A 22,848-nucleotide genomic window follows, 5' to 3' on the forward strand; every position below is an offset into this window, starting at 1 on the left:
CACAGGTTGTGCGTTGAATCGATCAATTGGTAAACCCAACCTTTGGTTGTTGATTGAAATTGATTGATACTTGAACATTGGTCTTTGTAACCGTTAAAGTGATTTCTATTGTATTCAATTAGATTCGCAGATTTATATTTTCTTGAGTAAGTATTTAATTAAGAAATTGAGATACAACTCTTGGATATACTTTTTATAAGATTGAGTCTGACCGTCTAGTTGATTCTCTTAAAATTATATTGCAGTTTCTCCATACATATTGCTAAGTGAAATATTGGGTGTGGTTGTTAGACCCCCGTTTTTTCAATTGGTATCAGAGCAGGCAAACACGTTTAAAGACCTTATAAGTCTGTGTTTGTAGCGATCTGACTCTATGGATAGGAATTCTATCTCCATAAACGTACCACCAGTCTTCGATGGCTCAAACTACTTATGGTGGAAAATCGTTATGCGTGCTTTTTTTTTCAAGCTCGTGATTTTCAAACATGGGTACGTGTTGTTAATGGCTATGATCCTCCGGTTAATACAGAAGGCGATGTATCTATACCTAAGGATATTGGTAGATATAGTCCAGAAGAAATACTTGTTGCAAAGTAAAATTCTGACGTCTTAAATGTTATCATACATGCCATTACCCTAGATCTTCAGCATCATGTGACTACCTGCACAAAGTCTAAAGAAGCCTGGGATATCTTAGAAACCGTATTTGAAGGGAAATACCAGTGAAAAAGAAGCTAGGCTTCAAAACCTAAATTCTGATTGGGAAAATATTCGTATGGAAGATGAAGAAACATTTGATGAGTTTAATTATTAAGTTTCTGAAATTGTTAACGCATCTTTTGCATTGGGTAAGACTATTCCTGAAAAGGACACTGTGATGAAAATTCTCAGATCATTGTCATCCAGATACGATTCTAAGAAGCATTCCATCGTTGAAGTAAATAATCTCGCAACGCTCTCCATAAATACTCTGGTTGGGAAGCTAAAGATCTTTGATCATGAGCATACATCCAAATCTGGGAAGGATGTTGCTTTCAAAGCACAAAAGAACACTAAATTACTTGATAAAAGTAAAAGTGTTTGCATCTCTGAAGATGATCTTTCTGAGGCTGATACATCGGATGAAGATCTTGACAAGTCAGTCTCTCTAATCACTAGACAATTTAGGGATCTTCTTTTGAAGAGAAGTAAACGGTTCTCAAGAGATAAATCCAGGTCATCAGTTAAGCCCCATAATCGTGTTCCTCCTAAAAATAGGGATAATGATGAGAGTGATGACGAGGATATGCCTCAGTGCTTTAAGTGTAAAGTTTTTGGTCATTTTGCAAATGAGTGTCGAAATCGTAAAAAATACACTGGAACAAAGGTCTTGCTGCAAATCTTGATGAAATGTCTGATAACTGTGATTCTAATGAAGACGAAAAATCAAGTGTTGCACTTCTGTGTGAAAATATTGATTTTGATAATTGTAGCAATACATACATCAATCTTGATATCCTTTCAGAAGAGAACCCAACCAATCTGGAAGAAAAAATTGACCTTTCCGTTGGAAACTCTCTGTCTAATTTTTCAGGTTCTACTATGTGTCTAGTAGCTTGCACATCTCGGATAACTAAATCATATTCCAGGTTGACATGCTCATATTGTTCATTCAAGGGTCATGAACTATCAAAGTGTTACAAGTACAAACACAAATTGAGATATTTCAACAAACTTCAACGAAGAGCAAATCGATTAGCAAACAAGCTTAAACTTGTTCAAAAGACCACAGAGGTATGTAAGATTTTATCTTCGTCAAAGAAGTTAGTTTCCAAGGATAAGACAAGACCATTGGAAAGAAAGTTATGGTCTAAAAACTATGAGAAACAGGGTTCTATGAATTCCGATCAAAAAGGATGTGATGAACAAATTATTATTCATCCCAGCACAATTTAAATTGTGTTGGTTAGTGCATCTTGTCTCATGTGCCTGATTAAAAGAGACAAGATTCTGCACATCTCAGGCTTTTGGAAAAGAAAAATGGTTTTAAGTTTTTTTTTTTTTTTTTTTGAGCTTTGCCTGTTTTGCAAGATTGGAATTTTTCCATATCTAATTATATTGGAAAGGTCTTTCCTGGTTAATCAATAAAAAGAGGGTTAAAATCGACAATTCAGCCTTTTATAGGGTATGAGTTGTGCGTACGTGAATCCTTCGAAGTGTATAAAGGTTTTGTAACCCTGCATTCCTTTTTCCTTCTCTAAAACTCTTTTTTAACTTAAGACTGCTTGTTGAAGTGTGATTTCCTCTCACAAATCCGTACACTTATGGATACTCCAGGCATCATGTCTTTCGATAGAAAAGATGTTAATATGATTGTTAAGCCATCAATCACGAAGGAAAAATAAAGATCTCCGTTACCTCCAACTTTGAAAAGTAAAAGAAGGAATGTGAGGAAGCCAAGAGTTGTACTTTCAAATTCTCAGAAGTTTTCTGATGTTCTTGAAGAGTTGAAGGAGACAAGAAGGAGATTCAACAAATAAAGGCTTGTGTTTTGAGAACTCTTGAAATTCAGAAGGCCCTGGTTCGACATCTTCAACCTAGAAGGTTTGTTGGAATTGACTCCTTTTTTCACGAACTATATGTTCCCATGGATGTTGATGACAAGGAGTTCGGGGACGATACAGAATTTTTCAAAGGTCTTAATGTCTAGGAAATATTCTTATGAGAATTTCATTCTTGTGTTTTAGGAAGAATAACAAGAGTTTGGAATAGCCATTATTGTGATTACACATAGTTATGTCCAACGATTTTCATCTTCAATGTTTTTAGATTTATTCGCTTAAATTCTAAAGTTTGTTTTGGAAGATGATTTTTGCAGTATTAATCTTTATGGTTTTATATATTGCAATTTGTTATGGGATATGTGTGTTTCCGTCCGTGAACTATGATTGTCCCATACGTGGTCAAAAGTTAAGTTCTTCATATGTCGATATGCAAGTATTGGTAAACGATTGAATGAAATTTTGACTTACAAAAGTTAAGCCTTTTATGTCAGTCATTATGCAAATATTGATGGAAGAAAGGATGAGTTTTTGTTACAAAGATTATGTCTATTGTATGTCATTGTGCAAATAGTGATGAGAAATACAATGAATCTTTGTCTATTCCACATTATTGATCTTCCCGGATCCATATTTCATATGTATGTACTGTGCGGCTCCGTAAGTTTTCTTATGTTGAGCATTTCTGATTAAATTAATCATGAGTTCTCTTGTGATTAATTTAATTGAGTATTTTGGATACAAATTCATATTCTTATGTGATTTGTGTTGTCCAAAGAAATCCTTCTTTTCTTGTGAAAGTAAGGTCGCTCTTGTTGTTCTTTCGGGAATGACATTTTAGAGATTTCTTAATTGAACTTGTGCTTGATTGCCAAACCTTTGTGGGAGCGCGGATGTGGAATATTATAGGGGTTATCTTGTATCTTTATAAACTCCTTGATGAATGCATTTAGATTCGGCTATATGATTGCATCTAATAAGTTGATATATACTTTCTTTTGGTCATGAAGTGTCTCTATGGAAATTTCATTAGGATCTCACTAGTTTTCGTACCTTTGCCAATTTTATTGACAAAAAGGGGGAGAATTAATGTGTAGTTCACACTACAAATACATATGGTTTTCGGATCATTATGTAAGGGGGAGTGGTTTTCATGTGAGATGGAGTATTGACTACGCGGGAGTGATACATATCACCATAGTATTGTTGTCGAAGTTGTGATACAATTGAACTTTGATGTTGTGTAATAATACTATGACACTATGTAACAATGACTGAGAGATTTTGTTTTCTCATTGTTATGGATACGGATTTTCAACAACGATGATGCTGAACTTACAACCTTTTGAATCATTGGAGTACTTGGAAGTGACGAAGATTTCGAGTAATGTTGAAGAACCAAGGAGATCATGCATGTGGAAGAGAAGCTGCAAAGTTTATTTACTCCATATGTATTGATAGTTTTGTCACTAAAATTGACAAAGGGGGAGATTGTTAGAGCAATGCTCGGTCGAACTCGCAAGCATTGTTATCTCAAGCTTGTTTGTCAAGTTTAGTTTCCAAAACTATAAGTCTTGATTTCTAGTCTACTTATAGCTAAGTCTCGGACTAGGATAGAAAGTGTAGTTGAGCTCTAGACTCCACGGCGTTCATCATGCAAAGACGAAGAACTACTCAAGGAACTGGTGGAACTTCATCGACAAAAAGGTATGTGGAGACTTGAACTTTCTATCATTCAAAAGTCTACTTTATCTCCTATCTTAAGAGAAAAGTTGTATTGTTATATAGACTATGATTATACACAATTACACATGTATTATTTCGAGCTGAGTTTATCTCGCTTATCTATTTCTCGAAATATGTGTTGGTAAGCTTTCGTTTTGGCCAAGTTCATCTTTACTAGTGACGAAAATCATATTAGTTTCAATCACTTGAAAATCGCTTTGACGAAAAATAGTTTGTGAACAACAACTATATAACGTCCTCTAAGAATGTTTCAATGATTGAAATGAGAGTTTAGAATACATAACCATGGTTGGATATAAACATTGTGAGACAACTCATATGTGTGTAAGTCCAATATCCTTGAACCAAAGTATGCGTACTTTGCTGCTCAGGATAACCGGAACTAAAGTCCGCGTACCAGTACGCGTATTTTTGGAAGTTCACATCCCGTGAATTTCTGCTCGAGTTTGTGAACTGAAAACAAACTTAATCCGGGTACTTAAGTCCGCGTACCAGTATGCGTACTTAAGTAAGTTATTTTCTAAAAACAGTTTAATTCGTGAACTAAGATATTTATATTTTAAGGAATACAATCTTTGCAGACCGTGGCTATAATGTTCATGAATCGATTCGAGTGAATCAAAACTGTTTTTGTTTCAATTGTGTCTTGTATACTTCTATGAGATTTAAGAAATTGAACAACTCTCTAACTAGTTTATTTGAGTCATTTGAACTAGTTGTGGTAAAGAAGAATAAGGTTGACATGAAAGTGCTCATATGGCTAACCTATGGTTAACTACCATTGAACCAACGACTTGTACACGTTTAGGTACGGTTACTCAAACCTAAATGAATTTACATTTCATGTGTGTATAACAAGCTAAGATTCGATCTAACGGTTGAAAGATATTATCTTGAATCTAATCATGTTTTCATGTAACGGTGAATATTGAATGCTTTTTTACCAAGGTAGCATTGATTGCAAACCCAGATTTGAAGACTATATAAAGGAGAACTCTAGCAACTGGGAAACCTAATCCCCACACCTCTATCGTATTTGAGTACCATCATAAGATTGGCTTGAGATTAGTTTCTCCGATAGGCAAGATAGAAAAGTAGTCACAAACATATTCGTCTCATCATTTGTGATTCTGCAATATCTTGTTTCGCTAGTCGATTAAGATTATTGTGAGGTGATTGATAATTCTAGGTTGTTCTTTGGTAATATAAGTCCAGTTTATCGATTGGTTCCTGTTCACTTTGATTTATCAAAAGAGGGAACAAAACTCGTAGGTATTTCTGTGGGAGATAGATTTATCTATTCCTGTAAACTTTTCTGTGTGATACAGATTTGTTTATTAAAGTCTTCGACTTCGGGTCGTAGCAACTCTTAGTTGTGGGTGAGATCAACTAAGGAAATCAAGTGTGTAGTATCCTGCTAGGATCAGAGACGTAAGGAGCGCAATTGTACCTTGGATCAGTGTGAGATTGGTTGGGGTTCAACTACAGTCCAGACGGAAGTTAGTTTATAGTAGGCTAGTGTTTGTAGCGGCTTAATATAGTGTGTGTTCAATCTGGACTAGGTCCCGTGGTTTTTCTGCATTTGCGGTTTCCTCGTTAACAAAACTTCTAGTATCTGTGTTATTTCTTTTCCACATTATATTTTGTTATATAATTGAAATATCACAGGTTCTGCTTTGAATCGATCAATTGGTAAATCCAACCTTTGGTTGTTGATTGAAATTGATTGATACTTGAACATTGGTCTTTGGCACCGTTTGAGTGATTTCTCTTGTATTCAATTAGACTCGCAGATTTATATTTACTTGAGTAAGTATTGAATTGAGAAATTGAGATACAACTCTTGGATATACTTTTTATAAGATTGAGTCTGACGGTCTAGTTGATTCTCTTAAAAGTATATTGGAGTTTGTCCATACAGATTGCTAAGCGAAATATTGGGTGTGGTTGTTAGACCCCTACTTTTTCATACTTGAGTAGGTTATGTTCTAAAATCGATTTGTTCATGAACTAATACATTTATATAAGAAGAAATGCAATCTTTTGCAAACCGTGGATATAATGTCATGAATTGATTCGAGTGAATCAAAATCGATTTTGCTTCAATTGTGTATTGTATATTTCTATGAGAATATAAACATTTGAACAACTCTAGAACTAGTTTCATTTGAGTCATTTGAACTAGTTATGGTTAAGGTGAATATGGTTGATATGAAAGTGTTCATTTGGCTAACTTCGGTTAACTATTGTTGATCCAACAAGGTGTATACATTTAGGTACGGTCACTCATATCTAAATGAAGTCACTTTTAATTTGTGTGTAACAGGCTAAGTTAGATCTAACGGTTGAAAGATATTAGCTTGAGTCTAATCAGGTTTTCATCTAACGGTGAATATTGAATGCTTTGTTATCAAGGTAACATTGATTGCAAACCTTGATTTGAAGACTATATAAGGGAGAACTCTAGCAACTGGGAAACCTAATCCCCACACCTCATGTGTGATACTAGTTGCGACTAGAGACGATTCTCCTTTAACCTTAGGTTTTTCCAGAACCCAGTAGGTTAACGACTTGAAGACTTCATTAGGATTGTGAAGCCAGACCCAACTATTTTATCTGTAGTTGTGTGTTCTAATCTTGTTGTTTTCTATCGTGTTGAGCACTATCTTCTCTAATATTTGCTCGAGATTTAATCTCCGATAAGCAAGATAAAAAGTAGTCACAAACATTTTCGTCTCATCGTTTGTGATTCCACAATATCTTGTTTCGCTACCATACGATTAAGATTATTGTGAGCTGATTGATAATACTAGGCTGTTCTTCGGGAATTTAAGTCCGGTATATCAATTGGTTATTGTTCACCTTGATTTATCAAAAAATAGAACAAAACTCATAGGTATATCTGTGGGAGACAGATTTATCTATTCAATAGACTTTTCTGGTGAGACAGATTGGTTTATCAAGTATTCGACTTTGGGTCGTAGCAACTCTTAGTTATGGGTGAGATCAGCTAAGGGAATCAAGTGCGCAGAATCCGGCGTGGTTCTAAAGGCGTAAGGAACGCGACTGTCCCTTGATTAAGGTGTTGATCATTCAATCCGAAGTTAACTTGGAGTATGCTAGTGTCTGTAGCGGCTTAATACAGTGGTATTCAAATATGGATTAGGTCCCGGGGTTTTTCTGAATTTGCGGTTTCCTCGTTAACAAAATTTTTGGTGTCTGTGTTATTTCTTTTCCACATTATATTTTCTATATAATTGAAATATCACAGGTTGTACGTAAGTTCAATCAATTGTGAATCCAACTTTGGTTGTGGATTAAACTGATTGACACCTGGGTATTGGTTTCTGATATCATCCAAGTTATTTCTTATATTCAATCGGGCTCGCAAATTCCTATTTGTTTGATTGCATATTGAATTGAGAAATAGAGATATAACTCTTGGATGTACTTTTCCGAAGATTGAGTCTGACTGTCTAGTTGATTCTCTTTGAAGTATATTGAAGTTTTCCATACAGATTGCTAAGCGAAATATTAAGTGTGGTTGTTAGACCCCCCGCTTTTTCAGTCTTCACACACGATTGCTCCACAGAATTCCTCTGCGAGGTCTCACGTTCTCTACTTGTGTAAGGATTATTCAACAATTACATGGATATCTTAACCCTGTACTAGCAATAGAATGATCAACAAATTAATCTAGCATGCACTCCAAACAATCTAATTAATCAATCATAAACCCTAATCATAGTGAAAACAAACGATGATGATAAGAACTTTGAATAACTTGTATTAACCAATAAAAATCACGTCTAGAACATTGAATTCATCATTAATCAACAAAGGTTTAGCTACACATGATTACAAAAGAGAATGGTCCCCCCTAAAGGGGTAGACTCTAGGTTTTGAAGTAAAATATGTAATATGGGAGATAGAATTGAGTTCCCCAAGGTGTGGTATATATGTTCTTAATGTATTGAGGGTCTTCTTATATAGTTCTCACGATATCTAGAGTTTAGAATCCTTCCGGGACCAAGTTTTACACGTTTTAGAAGTCCAAGTTTTACACGTTTTAGAAGTCCAAAATCCGCACAACTCGAACTGTCTATGGTTGCGTTTTTCTGAGTTCCAAACCTAAAGTTCCCCTGACTTTATCTACGGTGGAGTTTTCCAATCGTAAGTCTAGGTGCTTCTGAATCTCCTTTTTTGTCTTCCTTCACCACTCTGGCCATAACTTATTCATCCAACGTCCGATTAAGCCCATTCTTTTTACGTTTCTTTCGTATCGTCATCCTTTATAAGATGGTGTCTTCAAATCCTTCATGTCTTCTCATTTGTACCTAAGGTTTGGTTTAGAATGCTTTCCAAACCGTAAGTGTCCCTGGATTTGCATACGACTTGTTTTCCTTGTCGTAACTTTGACTCTGAAAATTCTCGCGAACCTGGTTCATCTATGGTTGGGTTGAGAAGGATTTCCCAACCGTAAGTCTGACAGAATCGTTGCTCCTTCCCTAGTTCTACGGTTCGGTTTGTAGCATTTCCCAACCGAAGGTATTTTTGGATATTCATTCCAAAAGTGTATTTTAAGCTCTCCAACTCTTCTTTCTCATGTGGAATGGATCCTTTTCTCTTCTTAGCTCTTTCAACCCCTGGTTCTATTGATCTTGGATGATTCACCTGAGTAAACGAATAAGATATAAAACAAGAGTAATACAAGGATAATATGCAAGAAGTCTAACTAAAACAAGTATGGAATTGACACTCAAATCATGTGAATTATGCACTTATCACGTCAGAATTATTTCTATGAGATAATCGGCATTTGAATAACTCTCTAAAAAACTTCTAAAATATATTTGATCACATTATAACCTATGATTGTGACTCAAGATTAAAGTCTAAAGTGTAAAATTAAAATGGCTAAGCTTATAGTTCGTCTGGATAGTTTCGGCTAACCATACTTGAACAAATCATTATACACGGTTTGGTTAAGGTTCATCCTAACCAAAGTGTATATTCTATTGAGTGTTTCTCAAGTCAAAGATTCATCTAACGATGGATATTGATTGCTTGATTCCAAAGCTACCTTAGCTTAATCTAAAGCAACCTTCGATCTTGAAAGTCTATAAAAGGAGAACCTCAAGCAATGGGGATTTTTGAATCCCTGACACTCTTCTTGTGTGTCCTAGTTGTAAATTAGATTTGTCCTCTCCTTTAAAACTTTTAGGTTTAGCGACTAAAAATACTTCACTTAGGGATTCGTGAAGCCAGGTCCGACTATCTTTATGTTGATAGTTCGTGTACCCTAATCTTGCTACTGATTGTTGAGTCTCACTCCGATTAGGTAAGATCTTCGTCTCAGACTTTGTGATTCCACAAGTATATTCCTCTATAACGATTCTTTGTTGAAATCGGAGTAGGATTTACTTGTGATGTGAATAATAATCTAGTATGCTCTTCGGGAGTCATAAGTACCGGATTTTAAGGTTTGCTAGACCTAGTCTACTGCAAATGATTTTCCTATCTCATCTTGATCTAACGATCAAAATGGAAATCACATAGAGACTTTTCTGAGGGAAGCAGATTGGTTTAAATTCTTCACTTAGGTTGAAGCAACTCTTATGATGTAAAGGAACTCATCTAAGGGAATCAATTACGTAGAGTCTTGCCAGATTCAAGAGGCTTAAGGAGCGCGACTGTAACTAAACTACTTTGACGGTGTATTCGGTCTCAACTACATTCTAATCCGAAGTATTGATAGTAAGCTAGAGGTGATAGCATCTTAATACAGTTTGGTGTTCAAGTCTGGACAAGGTCCCGGGGTTATCCTGCACTTGCGGTTTCTTTGTTAACAAAATTTCTGGTACGTGTCTGTGTTATTTTTTTTCCGCATTATATTGTTTATTTATATAATTGAAATATCACAGGTTGTACGTAAAGCAATCAAAGTAGATATATCTGTCTTTAATTGTTGGATACGATTTGATTGATCTTAGATATTGATCTTTGGAATCGTCCAAATACTCTCACGATATAATCAGATTCACAAACTTGTTTCCATTTAAATATTGATTGTGAGAGAAAGAGATATAAACTCGTTTTATAGTTTCTGATTGAGTTTCATTAAATTGGTACTCTCGAAATTGTATTAAGATTTAGTCTATATAGGTTGCTTACGAAAAAGTTGGTGGTGTACCCCTGCGTTTTCAAACATGTCTATCAAATTAAAGAGTTTTCTTTTCATCCGTCAGATCCCCTCTCAGGATAAAACACGGGACAAATTGCGTTTTGTGTGGAATCGCCTTGAATAAACCAAAGTTGAGATTTTGCTTTTATTGTCACTAAATTACCGAAAAATATGAATTGCCACAATGATGATAACTATTTTTCATATATTTTTTTCTTTGAATACATAGAGAATAATCTTTAAAATTAGATGGATGGATAAGTGGTTTCTCATATAGTCTCTATTATCCTTTAGGACAGTTCTATGGTAATGGGTAAAACAAAATATATACCCAGCCATGTGGACGGGTATATATGATTTCCCACTATGAAAAAAATCTTATCAAAATGAAAGAATACGCTTTCTCATGGTCCCGTAATATACAAAATATCTTTTAATAATGATAAAATAGAAAAAACAAAGATAAAAGTGAATATAATAATATATTCTTAATTGTAAAATAGCCAAAGTGATAGCAGATTATTAATGAATGGATATACTTGAACCGTGGGCGGCTATATTTTATCTGTGCAGTCATATTTTAGTCACGCGGTGAAACAAGAGACGCCCGTCTCTTGTTCATTCGCAATAATAAAATACTTATTTATTAATTCATTTTCATGATTGGCTCATCCCACAGTGGGAGCAGGATTACCGTAGAAACCTATTATTGGAGCGGCAAAGAAAGTGGTTTGTGTGCTGCAATCGATTAAAATGTCCAAAATATAGATAGGAGGACCTAATGTATGTAAAGTTAAAAACCGCCCTTTCATTCATCTTTTCTTCTTCTCCATCACCCTCTCCCTCTTTTCTTCTTCAACAACGATTAATGATTTAACTGAATCATCTTCAAATTAAGATGTTGAAACTAAAAATCAAGAATTGTTGAATGAAGAGTTGAAACAGACGATAATACTCCAGAAATTACTGTTATAAGGTAACAACCAAAAGACTAACTATAAATATATCCTATGTTGTATTAGGTGCTAGGCGAGGCGAGGCGCCAAGCCCAGCTCCTAGCGCCTAAGGCGTCCAAGGCGAGCGCCCAGAAATTAGAAATCAACATAAATGGGCATACTTCTGCGCCTTGGATGCCTTTTTTCCTAGACGCCCCGCGCCTCGCGCGCCTAGGCGAGCGCCCGGGTGCCTTTTACAACATAGAATATATCTACTTTTGATTGGTAAATATGCGAAACATGCTGAAGTCGGGGTTTAAAATCGGCTTTTTGAAACTCTTTACAGCTGAGAGTTCTTATTTTTCCAATCGTAAATCAACTTTTACGGCCGCGTAAATCTCGCAATTCCAAGCAGGAAAATAGGTTCACGGCTATGATTTCCACAAAAAATAACAGAGGTTGGGTTTATGGCCAAGTATTTTCCGTCAAAATAAGAATACAATCATAAAATTAAACAACCATTTTACGTTTTCTTTCCACAACTGCCAGGTTACATCACATAAAAGAAAGATTGCAATGATCGCAGTCGTATCGAAGATGGTCTGACGAGAATATGATTACTGCATTTAATATGATCACTGTTAAATATTAACTCTGCAAGTGTATATAGCATATCATGTAAGCATTGGACATAACCTGTAGACTAAAAATCAATAATTCATCATATCTAAAAGCAAGAGGAACGGAGTTTATATAGTTTTAACCAAACCAAAGAATACAAGCTAATGAAACTACCTAGGAATTCAATTCTACGTCTCTCTCTCCTTCTTCATCCTTCTTACTTGTATCAACATAACGACTAGCAAAAAATATGTAATACAACAAATTTAATACACAAATTCCTGCAACAATAAAGTAGTAGTAGTCTAACTTATTCTTATTCAGGTCAGTACCACCTAACCATCCAGGATTACTTCCATCCTTATCACCTGATGCAGATTGACTTAATCTGTGAATCAGATTTATGAGAAACGAACTCACGTAACTTGCACAAGCTAAACTAAGAAAGAATAAAGAACCAGCCAAAGTTCTCATACTTGGCGGAAACTGTTTCGCCAAGAATTCCATAATTCCGACACCCGTAAACACTTCTGTCATACCTGATAATGCGTATTGCGGTATAAGCCAGGCGAATGACATTGGTGCAATGAATGTGTGGTTCTTTAGGGCGCTCTCTCTTCTTCTTCCTTCCACAATTCCGGCAACTACCATGCAAATGATTGACATCACAATTCCTGCTCCCAGTCTATGTTTTAAGGTTATCCCTACTCCATCTTTGCTCATTCTTCTTGACAATGGTAAGACTAAGTGCTCATAAATAGGTATCCATATCGATAATGTGATCATACCTGCAATACCCATTGAACCTGGTGGGACATGAAAGTTGTGTATAAATCTTGTATCTGATTGAATTGCTTGAAGCACTCCTTGAGTACTTTGTTGATCCATACAGACGAAACAAGCAATTCCAGACACCCAAACTGGCATAACGCTTATGATACACTTAAACTGCTCAACTTGCTGAATACTGCAAAGTCTCCATCCATTTGTTGGCAATCCTTGATCGTTAAACGAATCTTGCTCAGTAATAACTGCAGCTTTAGTCAAGCAACTAAACCGATTGGTGAGACAAAGATTCTCTACCGTAGGATCTCTTGATGGATTGTCGAAAAGGGTGTGCTCAGTAGTCGGTTTAAGCTTGATTTTTCTTTTACGTAATGCAGCCGAGATCACCTTAGCTACATCAATAAAAACACTTCCTCTTGGTTTCACGCAGATGTAAAGCTTGCTGCCAATCAAAAATACAACGATAGAGAGCAGAATGATAGCAGTTGGGATAGCAAGCCCCAAGGCCCAACTAATGTTGTTTTGAATATAAACAACAACGGTCAAGGCAACAATTAAAGCTATAGTGAATCCCCAATAATACCAATTGTAGAAACTTTCGACTTGCTTTTTCCCTTTTTCTGTAGTCACATCGAATTGATCAACACCAAACGCGATGTTGACTGGTCTAATGCCGCCAGCACCCAATGAGAGTAGTATTAAAGCGATGAACAAAACTCCAAGTTGCCATTTTTCTGGTTCCTGGCATATGGCGGTAAGCTTATTGCAGCTAGGTGGTCTTAAATATGGTATAGCTGCAGTTAAAGTCATCATCCCCATACCCTGTTCAAGAAATCACGGCATGTGTTAAGAATTCTTTTGATTTTATTGCGGGAGATTTATATTGTTGATTTACTATAACTGACGAATAATTGGGCAGCTAAAATTGAAACTTTAACTTGATTTGAAAATATATTTACTACATAAATAGCTTACCAGGAAATAAATGATAGAAGCAGTCAGTAAAGTCCAATAACGTCCTAAATAGGCATCAGATACGAATGCGCCCAAGAGTGTTGTAATATTACAAGTACCTCCCCAAATGCTGGCAATGCTAACGGACGTTAAACCGTCCATGTTATATTGTGTTCTTAAATACACTGTCATGTTCGCTGTCAAACTCATTGATGCTAATTTCTCAAATGTTTCATTCCCTACAAAAACACAAAATACAAAACAATTAAAATTAGGCGCAAAAGTGGAGACCACTAATAAGTTAAATCTGAAAACACCAGCATATGCCCTTCATTGTTTCGGGTAAACGTACGCAGCTCTTACAAACTTGAGTTTTGAGCCATCGTATAAGGTAGATCCAAATTAGGACCCCTCCCTAATGTTAATACATCAAAACTACATTGCTCAGGAAGAGAGCTCATCTAATTCAAGACGCATTGATAAACATAATAACTTACCAATGATGTAAGGCATGGTTTTCCATCCACCGGCTTTTTTTATATTGGGATCATAACCATCATCGTTTAACAGTATATCAGGACTTGTCTCTCTTTTCTTCATCATCTTTCTTTTGTTGATTCCTCCTTCCTGTTCTTCCCCTTCTTGTTCCTCTTCCTTGATAACTTGGTTGACAAGAGATGATGAACAACTTCTGCTAACATTGATCTGACTATTCTCTGTTGTTGGTGCTATTGCCGATGGTGAATTAGAAGAAATTACAATACTTACCTTGTCGTGATCAACATTGTCCGCCGGAGGTTCTTTCACCGACGAAACAGAAGAAAGAGATTCAAAACTAAGTCTATTCATCATCATTACTTACAGTGATCTAAGTGTCCTACTAATTTGCGCTCCATTTCTACTCCATCTGATATTTTATGTGGATGCAGAAGTAGTTAGAGTAAACAGATCATCGGAGAGAGAAAGACAGGGTCTTTCCTCCACAAATGTAGAGAAATTCTCTCCTAATCTTGTGGAAAGAGTTAAAGACTAGAGACTGCTAACAAACTTGTTATAACAGCCCTTCCACTACTCATGAACTGTTGCATTTACCTTGTCCAAGAACCATTGAATCAAAACCATGTTAACTGAACCAGCAGAGACACTAACAAAATTCAGGGAGAGACTAGGATTCTCCTTTTTTTTTCTTAATTAATACAAACGGGAAAAAAACAACCAAATTAGATCAACAGAATGTTTCCAAAAAAAATCAACAGAACAATCTGGTCTCCAGGTCTTGTTGGTTTTATTTATTTTTTTCCTTAAATCTGATAGATTTTGGTCATTCTATCTTTAAATCTCATTTATTCTCGTGATTGCCAAATCTGATTGGTTTTCCTCCACAAATTTTACACAGATAATTGCCGATCTACATTATATGAAACCTAATTATCCTAGTAAATTCTTTAAATTTCTAGCATTTGAGTGCATGAGTCTGAATCTGCCAAGGTTGCAGCATTTATTTGTATAAAGACGAGGAATCCCAGTTTTTATAACCAAAGAGTTACAATCTTGTGTATATCTTTGCTGCAAAAAGCTTCCAGGAAGATAGCACAGAAAAGAGTTCATCGGGGGGGGGGGGGGGGGGGGGGGGGGGGGGGGAATAATTAAAAAAAAAAGAAATGGACTACAGAAACAACAAGGAACTTCATTTTCTTAAAATTAACAAATCTTCAAGTTTGAGAAAGTAGACGCACGACAAAAGTAAACCCACTTCCACAGTATACATTAAGTTGGGTTTGATTATCAGAAGGAAGCACATCACCTAGGTGCACCATTTGAGGGTTCATTTGATCACAGGTGTTCCCTAGACCTAGTTGCCCATGTTCACCCCAACCCCAAGTCATTATCTCTCCATTCTCTGCAATCAAAATGTAGTCCGTGGGATTAGTAAATATTACAAGATAACAAATTCAGACTGAGCCTACGAATTTGACTTGCCTGTAACTATAGCAGAGTGCTCAGATCCAGCTGCAACATCGATGACCCTTGTCTCATTAAGATCAGGTACCTTTCCGAGGATCAACACTCTTCCGTCGCCTGAGAACGAGTAATTCCGCGATTGTATTAGTAGAAAGTGAGATTTCCTAGTGTGTTATTTAACCACACTGACACTAATTCTTTTCGAGGCTCAATAATGTCTGCACTAGTCAATGATGAAAGAAAAACAAAAGGCCACACAACATCAATTAATCGAGAAGTATGAGAATGTACCATCTGAGCTTTGACTAGAAACTTTGTGAATAGGGGGATGCAGCTCAAAGCTCATTTTCCCAGGATCACTGAGCATTCCATGGTATTTCCCACCAAGCATATACACTTCCTTGGCATCTGTTTAAGATAACATACATGTTTTTCATTAACTAATTTGCAAGCACACCTACTATGTGAATAACCAGTACTAACTTGAGTTTAAAAGCAAGTTAAATCAAGAGAAATTACACAGAATTTATACCTATGTACCTGTAAGCAGTAACGCATGATTCCATCCAAGAGCGACTTTGGAAAACTTCAAGGGTGATGATAAAATCTCCGGATGGTAAGCATCAGATTGGCCACTGAACCCTCTGCCCCAAGTGTAGACATGCCCGTCAGCTGATTAAGTAGAAAAATCATCATCTTGACTAATTATAGGCAGATCTAGATATGAACATATGGTGGACCTTAACATAAAGACCAGAACAGTGTGGTTGTGTGGTGAAACAAAATACCAATTCGGTACAACTGGTTGACCGTCTCTTAACCAAGGAAGACTCAAGCACCAGAAATAACTGGGAACTTTGTAATAGCATGACAACGAAATTTCCTTTAAACTGTATACCCTGGCGACAATAACGTCATCAGTGGAACTTATGAGAATTACTTGGCAATTTATTGGTCTAGCTGACGAGTTCTTGCATTTTCCACACAGAAATGGACTACAGAAACAACAAGGAACTTTCCACTGATGGACTACAGAAACAGAAATGGACTACAGAAACAACAAGGAACTTCATTTTCTTAAAATTAACAAATCTTCAAGTTTGAGAAAGTAGACGCACGACAAAAGTAAACCCACTTCCACAGTATACATTAAGTTGGGTTTGATTATCAGAAGGAAGCACATCACCTAGGTGCACCATTTGAGGGTTCATTTGATCACAGGTGTTCCCTAGACCTAGTTGCCCATGTTCACCCCAACCCCAAGTCATTATCTCTCCATTCTCTGCAATCAAAATGTAGTCCGTGGGATTAGTAAATATTACAAGATAACAAATTCAGACTGAGCCTACGAATTTGACTTGCCTGTAACTATAGCAGAGTGCTCAGATCCAGCTGCAACATCGATGACCCTTGTCTCATTAAGATCAGGTACCTTTCCGAGGATCAACACTCTTCCGTCGCCTGAGAACGAGTAATTCCGCGATTGTATTAGTAGAAAGTGAGATTTCCTAGTGTGTTATTTAACCACACTGACACTAATTCTTTTCGAGGCTCAATAATGTCTGCACTAGTCAATGATGAAAGAAAAACAAAAGGCCACACAACATCAATTAATCGAGAAGTATGAGAATGTACCATCTGAGCTTTGACTAGAAACTTTGTGAATAGGGGGATGCAGCTCAAAGCTCATTTTCCCAGGATCACTGAGCATTCCATGGTATTTCCCACCAAGCATATACACTTCCTTGGCATCTGTTTAAGATAACATACATGTTTTTCATTAACTAATTTGCAAGCACACCTACTATGTGAATAACCAGTACTAACTTGAGTTTAAAAGCAAGTTAAATCAAGAGAAATTACACAGAATTTATACCTATGTACCTGTAAGCAGTAACGCATGATTCCATCCAAGAGCGACTTTGGAAAACTTCAAGGGTGATGATAAAATCTCCGGATGGTAAGCATCAGATTGGCCACTGAACCCTCTGCCCCAAGTGTAGACATGCCCGTCAGCTGATTAAGTAGAAAAATCATCATCTTGACTAATTATAGGCAGATCTAGATATGAACATATGGTGGACCTTAACATAAAGACCAGAACAGTGTGGTTGTGTGGTGAAACAAAATACCAATTCGGTACAACTGGTTGACCGTCTCTTAACCAAGGAAGACTCAAGCACCAGAAATAACTGGGAACTTTGTAATAGCATGACAACGAAATTTCCTTTAAACTGTATACCCTGGCGACAATAACGTCATCAGTGGAACTTATGAGAATTACTTGGCAATTTATTGGTCTAGCTGACGAGTTCTTGCATTTTCTTATGTGTTATTGGAGTAAGAAATAATGAGGCAATAGTCCATTACTACATAATAAGGTACAAAGCCTTAGATTTAGTTTCTAAAGTGTTTTCCGCTTTTACTGCAAATTTGTGCCATTGTGGCCTTTACTGCAAAAATATTGGTTTCAGAACTTACCACTCACTGCTGCACTGTGATCTCCGTTGGCATAAATATTACGTATCTCAACATTTTCAAGTCCCTTAGCAGCTTGAGGAAGGTTGGACACTATCTTAATACGGTCAATCGAAACACCCAATTGACCACGCTTTCCTGAACCAAATCCATAAATTTGAGCTCCTGATTGACCTGCATCTTAACGACACTGAATTACTTAAATCTGAGATGGCTTTAAAAATTATGATGATACATGCTTTGCGTTCTGTAACCAAACAGGTATTTAACTGGATACATCTAATCCATTACTTAGGAGAACCCCAATACAATCCTCATCTTTCACAGAACAAATATTCATGAATGTCATCCATAACTTGGGAGAATTGCAATATGTTCCCGATGGTTCAAAAGTATGCACATTTTTATTATATGTTCAAGGCAGAAGATCGAAACCCATTTTTAAAAAGTTGCACTACATTTGGTAACTGTTGTGTATAATAAGCTAACTGAAGTAGTCAAATGCTACAAAATTTCACAAAACCTTATTTTGTATCCACACCAAAGCAAATGTGGTTCTAAGATTAACAATGAAACTTCTCAATGTGGCTTACCTTTGAGCAAGACAAGCGAATGGCGCATCCCACATGCAATCTGTTCAACAAATTTGGAACCGAAATACGAAACTTCAACAGGTAAGTGATGGGACTCATAATCTCCACGCCCTAGTTGTCCAAATGAACCATCTCCACAAGTATAAACTTTACCACTATCTGCAACACAACAAAATTATTACAGTTACAATCAAACCACATAACTCAAATCAGGACTTAAACCAACATACTCAGAATAAACTCAAGAATCAAAATCTGATTATTTTTGGGAGTACCTGAAACAAACCCAGAATGATTCCAACCAGCAGAAACATGAGACATAAAAAGGGTTTCCAAGAATTTAACAGGTTTAGGGTTTAAGCAATTGGTTTGGTCTCCATGACCTAATTGACCACTTGTTCCTCTACCCCAAGTAAAAACTTTTCCATCATTCCCTGTCAAAGCAATAACATGGGCACCTCCACAAGCAAGTTGAGAAACGGTGTTTGCTACATAATTTAGAGAGTGAATTAGTTGTGGGAGATGTTCATCTTGGAGCTTTGACGTTCCTAATTGACCATCTGTACCAGCTCCCCAACTCCATACTTTACCGTTATTTCTTGTTTTTCTCTCTTCTTCTTCAGTTACTTCTGTTCTTTCTCTTTCTTCCATTGGTGAAGAAAACTCAAAGAAGGAGAGTTTTTTTTTATGAGTGACAAACAAACTGAATTTCTTAATCGAAAAAAATTAATTTGGGATTCGTAAATCTGGGGACTATGGGTTTTCAGAGAGGCGCTATGAAATTCAATTAGGCCCAAAACGAAAAAAATTATAAGGGGTGCCAAAATTTAAGGACGACTCCTGGAATAAAAAAATTAACTTTTTCTGCAAGAAGCAAAGATATTTTGCTTTACAAAATTCGTTTCTTCTTTTACTTCTAAAAGTTGTTCAGAATTTTACATCCAAACTAACTTCTTATTTTTCGATTTTTAGAAGCCAAAAAATTACTTCTAGATATGTATCCAAACGCGTTATAAATAAACTTCTGACTTTTCGATTTTCAAAAGTCAAAAAACAACTTCCAGATAAGTTTCATAACAAACTATATATACAGACGGCCATTTGTTACTCTTCGTAAGATAACCTCAAAAGAGTTAAGTTAAGGATATGTAAAAGCATTAAGAAAATATTATATTTGGAAGAAGTTATGGAATCCAAATATTGTAGTATGTCTCAAAGAATTATTTTTTCATTTGGAAATGCTTAACTGATCGTATCCCAAACAGAAGTACTCTAGCTAATCTTAATATTTGTAGATGATAAATTCATTTTCTGTTCTTTTGAATCTGAAACAAGAATACACTTATTTTTTTGATTGTTATTTAGCTAAACACAATTTGGGCTTTGCTTCCCTAGCCTATCACATTAGAAAATACAAGCAGTTGTAATGTAAGGATTATTACAAGGTCTAGTCTGATATGAGAAATCAAGAATCTATGCTGGTGATTGCAGTTACTACATGCTGGTATATCTGGGAAAAGCGATGTACCATGTTTTTTGAAGAAAAAATGGTCACAAGTTTGCAAGTTTCTTTAAAATTCGGTGACACTTATTTTTTGGGGCTAGGATTAAAACAAATATCGCGGCGAACTTAGTTATTATTAACTGAGAACTTGGGCCACACCGTTACATAACTCGTTAATAGTTATTTTTGACGCTTCAGGGGGAAAGACTCTAAGTCCAATTATATTAATTCGTGATAATATTGGTAAGTGTAGAGGAGCATATGCAGGTCCATCTTAAACATCTCCATTAGAAGAGGCAGAAGATATTTATGTTTAGAGATAGTTAAATGGGTAACTCAAGGAGAACTCCAGAACTGTTATATCGAATGAGGTTTTGAAATGGCTATCAATTACATGCTAGGGATAATCAATAATATGAAATGGTTGTATATGTCAATTTTGGATTAGGCGGCTTCAATTATTGTAGAGTGCAACTCTTTCTTGGGTTTGGGATTCATGTATATAAATAGGAAATCATGTGACTGACAATTTAGCTAAAAAAGGAAAATGGTTTCAACAACATCAACATTGAGAGTCCTTGTACCAAGTAAATTAATTTATCTGGTAATAATAGTCGGTCTAAAGTTAGGACTTTAACAATTCAAAACTCTACAATTATTGTATACAAAAGTACCGATGTTAATGACATTTTTCCAAGTAATCTCGCTTTGAAAAATGTCTTTGAGGAACCTGAAGTATTAGTTAGTAATCCTTTTTGATTAATACATGGTATCGTTTATTGTCAAAAAAAAAAAAAAAAAATCGTACTAGGACCACCAAATTGAATACGAATCAAAAGTATCTTGCCTCTTTGAAACTGTATATATATAAACATATGTACTAGTTAATTTGAGTTATTAACCCAAACGCATCAAAAAATTTACAATTTCAAAATATGCAAAAACTTATTAGCTTATTAGCTTGTCATTTACACATGATAACTATGTCAGTGACAAGTGCACCTATGTCATTTTCCTGTTTTTTTCTTCCCGGTAGTCGCCAAGGTTGCATATTCAATTTTCATTAATCGTTATGACATATTATGTACCTTAGCATATAATTAGGATTTTTGTTATAGGGAAAGCTGATTTGTTTAGTGGGAAAGCTAAAATGTCTTGACCACAATATATTTCTTTTGACTTTGAGTCAATTAAGGGGAAGAACGAAAAATCATCGTTCCGACTTCCCCCTAAAAAAATACTGGTATATACTATTATGTCCCCAACTTAACCTAATAGCTATAATCATGATTAACCCTAATCCATTCCCGTAAATAAAATCACAGGAAGCAGCATGAATAATGATGATGTCGATTGGGATGATTACGCTTGAAGCAATTTTACATCAATCACGGGAGACGATATGCTACTTTTGTTGTCAAATACATCCTATACTAGCAAAAATGGCGTAGTAGTTCTTTTAGTGGGGAACTATTTCAAGAAGAATATCTAGAACAAGAAGAACAAGAACATGAACAGGAAGAACAAGAACCTGCACATGAACGGGAAGAACATTATATCAACCTAATCCAAGGATTTTGTTAGAGCATTGCTCGGTCGAACTCGCATGTGTTGCTATCTCAAGCATGTTTGTCAATGTTAGCGATCAAAACTATAAGTCTTGATTCTAGTCTACTATAGCTAAGGTCTCGGACTAGGATAGAAAGTGTAGTTGAGCTCAAGAACTCTATGGAAATCATCATACAAGACGAAAGACTACTCAAGGAACCGGTGAATCTTCATCGACTAAAAGGTATGTGGAGACTTGAACTTATCTATCACTCAAAAGTCTATTTATCTCCTATCTTGAGGCAAAATTCGTTTTGTTATATAGACTTAGATTATACACATTTGCTATTTCGAGCCGAGTTTATCTCGCCTATCTATTTCTCGAAATATGTGTTGGTAAGCTTTCGCTTTAACCAAGTTCATCTTTACCTAGTGACGAATGTCATGACAAATTTCAATCACTTTGGAAATTGCTTACTTTGACGAAAAATAGTTTGTGAATAACAACTATAGAATATCAACGTCCTCTAAGAATGTTCCAATGATTGAAATGAGAGTTTAGATTATATAACCATTGGAGGATATAAGCATTGTTGTGGAAACACGTATATGTATAAGTCCTTATTCCTTGAACCGAAGTTTGCGAACTTTGTTGATCAAGAGAACCGGCATGGTGGCGTGAGCCAAGTCCGCGAACTGGCGGATGTTCTTGTCCCGAGAATTTCTGTTGGAGTTTGTGAACTCCGTCCGGGAACTTAAGTACGCGAACCCAGTCCACGAACTTGAGTAGGTTATATCTAAAAACGATGTTTGTGAACTTATTCTTATGTAAACTAAGGAATGAAAATTGCAAACGGTGGCTATATAGTTCATGAACCGATTCGAGTAAATCAAATCGTTTTTGCTTCGACTGTGTTTTGTGTAGTTACATAAGATTTCCTTGTAATTGAAAAACTCTCTAACTAGTTCATTTGAGTCACTTGAACTAGTTATGATG

At 36.0% G+C, this 22,848-nt stretch overlaps 2 protein-coding genes across 2 annotated transcripts; both read right to left on the bottom strand.

Annotated features, from left to right (window-relative positions):
* Nucleotides 1–12,182: 12,182 nt before the first annotated feature.
* On the bottom strand, nt 12,183–14,718 carry LOC113331606 (protein NRT1/ PTR FAMILY 2.8-like). Its single transcript, XM_026578302.1, has 3 exons — nt 14,264–14,718; nt 13,788–14,005; nt 12,183–13,634 (listed from the first exon to the last, which is right to left on the bottom strand). The coding sequence occupies exons 1-3, from the start codon at nt 14,619–14,621 to the stop codon at nt 12,201–12,203; spliced, it is 2,010 nt and encodes a 669-aa protein (XP_026434087.1). The 5' UTR covers nt 14,622–14,718; the 3' UTR covers nt 12,183–12,200.
* Nucleotides 14,719–15,441: 723 nt separating this feature from the next.
* LOC113331179 (ultraviolet-B receptor UVR8-like) lies at nt 15,442–19,514 on the bottom strand. Its single transcript, XM_026577923.1, has 11 exons — nt 19,075–19,514; nt 18,800–18,958; nt 18,210–18,380; nt 17,613–17,744; nt 17,364–17,480; nt 17,091–17,189; nt 16,915–17,010; nt 16,269–16,400; nt 16,020–16,136; nt 15,747–15,845; nt 15,442–15,666 (listed from the first exon to the last, which is right to left on the bottom strand). Exons 1-11 carry the CDS (start codon nt 19,448–19,450, stop codon nt 15,479–15,481), a joined length of 1,686 nt encoding a protein of 561 aa, XP_026433708.1. The 5' UTR covers nt 19,451–19,514; the 3' UTR covers nt 15,442–15,478.
* Between the last annotated feature and the right edge of the window lie 3,334 nt (nt 19,515–22,848).

The sequence above is a fragment of the Papaver somniferum genome, unplaced genomic scaffold, assembly GCF_003573695.1.
Source record: "Papaver somniferum cultivar HN1 unplaced genomic scaffold, ASM357369v1 unplaced-scaffold_125, whole genome shotgun sequence".
In the NCBI taxonomy this organism is placed as follows: Eukaryota; Viridiplantae; Streptophyta; class Magnoliopsida; order Ranunculales; family Papaveraceae; genus Papaver; species Papaver somniferum.

What these genes read in the sequence shown, in the direction of transcription:
- LOC113331606 (XM_026578302.1), bottom strand. Translation starts at nt 14,621, where the DNA reads ATGATGATGAATAGACTTAGTTTTGAATCTCTTTCTTCTGTTTCGTCG. An exon ending in AACCATGCCTTACATCATTG is followed by an intron (nt 14,006 to 14,263) that starts GTAAGTTATTAT and finishes GTGTTTTTGTAG; the next exon opens with GGAATGAAACATTTGAGAAA. An exon ending in CTTCTATCATTTATTTCCTG is followed by an intron (nt 13,635 to 13,787) that starts GTAAGCTATTTA and finishes TTTCTTGAACAG; the next exon opens with GGTATGGGGATGATGACTTT.
- LOC113331179 (XM_026577923.1), bottom strand. Translation starts at nt 19,450, where the DNA reads ATGGAAGAAAGAGAAAGAACAGAAGTAACTGAAGAAGAAGAGAGAAAA. An exon ending in TTCTAGTCAAAGCTCAGATG is followed by an intron (nt 17,190 to 17,363) that starts GTACATTCTCAT and finishes ACTCGTTCTCAG; the next exon opens with GCGACGGAAGAGTGTTGATC. An exon ending in TCATGCGTTACTGCTTACAG is followed by an intron (nt 16,137 to 16,268) that starts GTACATAGGTAT and finishes TATCTTAAACAG; the next exon opens with ATGCCAAGGAAGTGTATATG.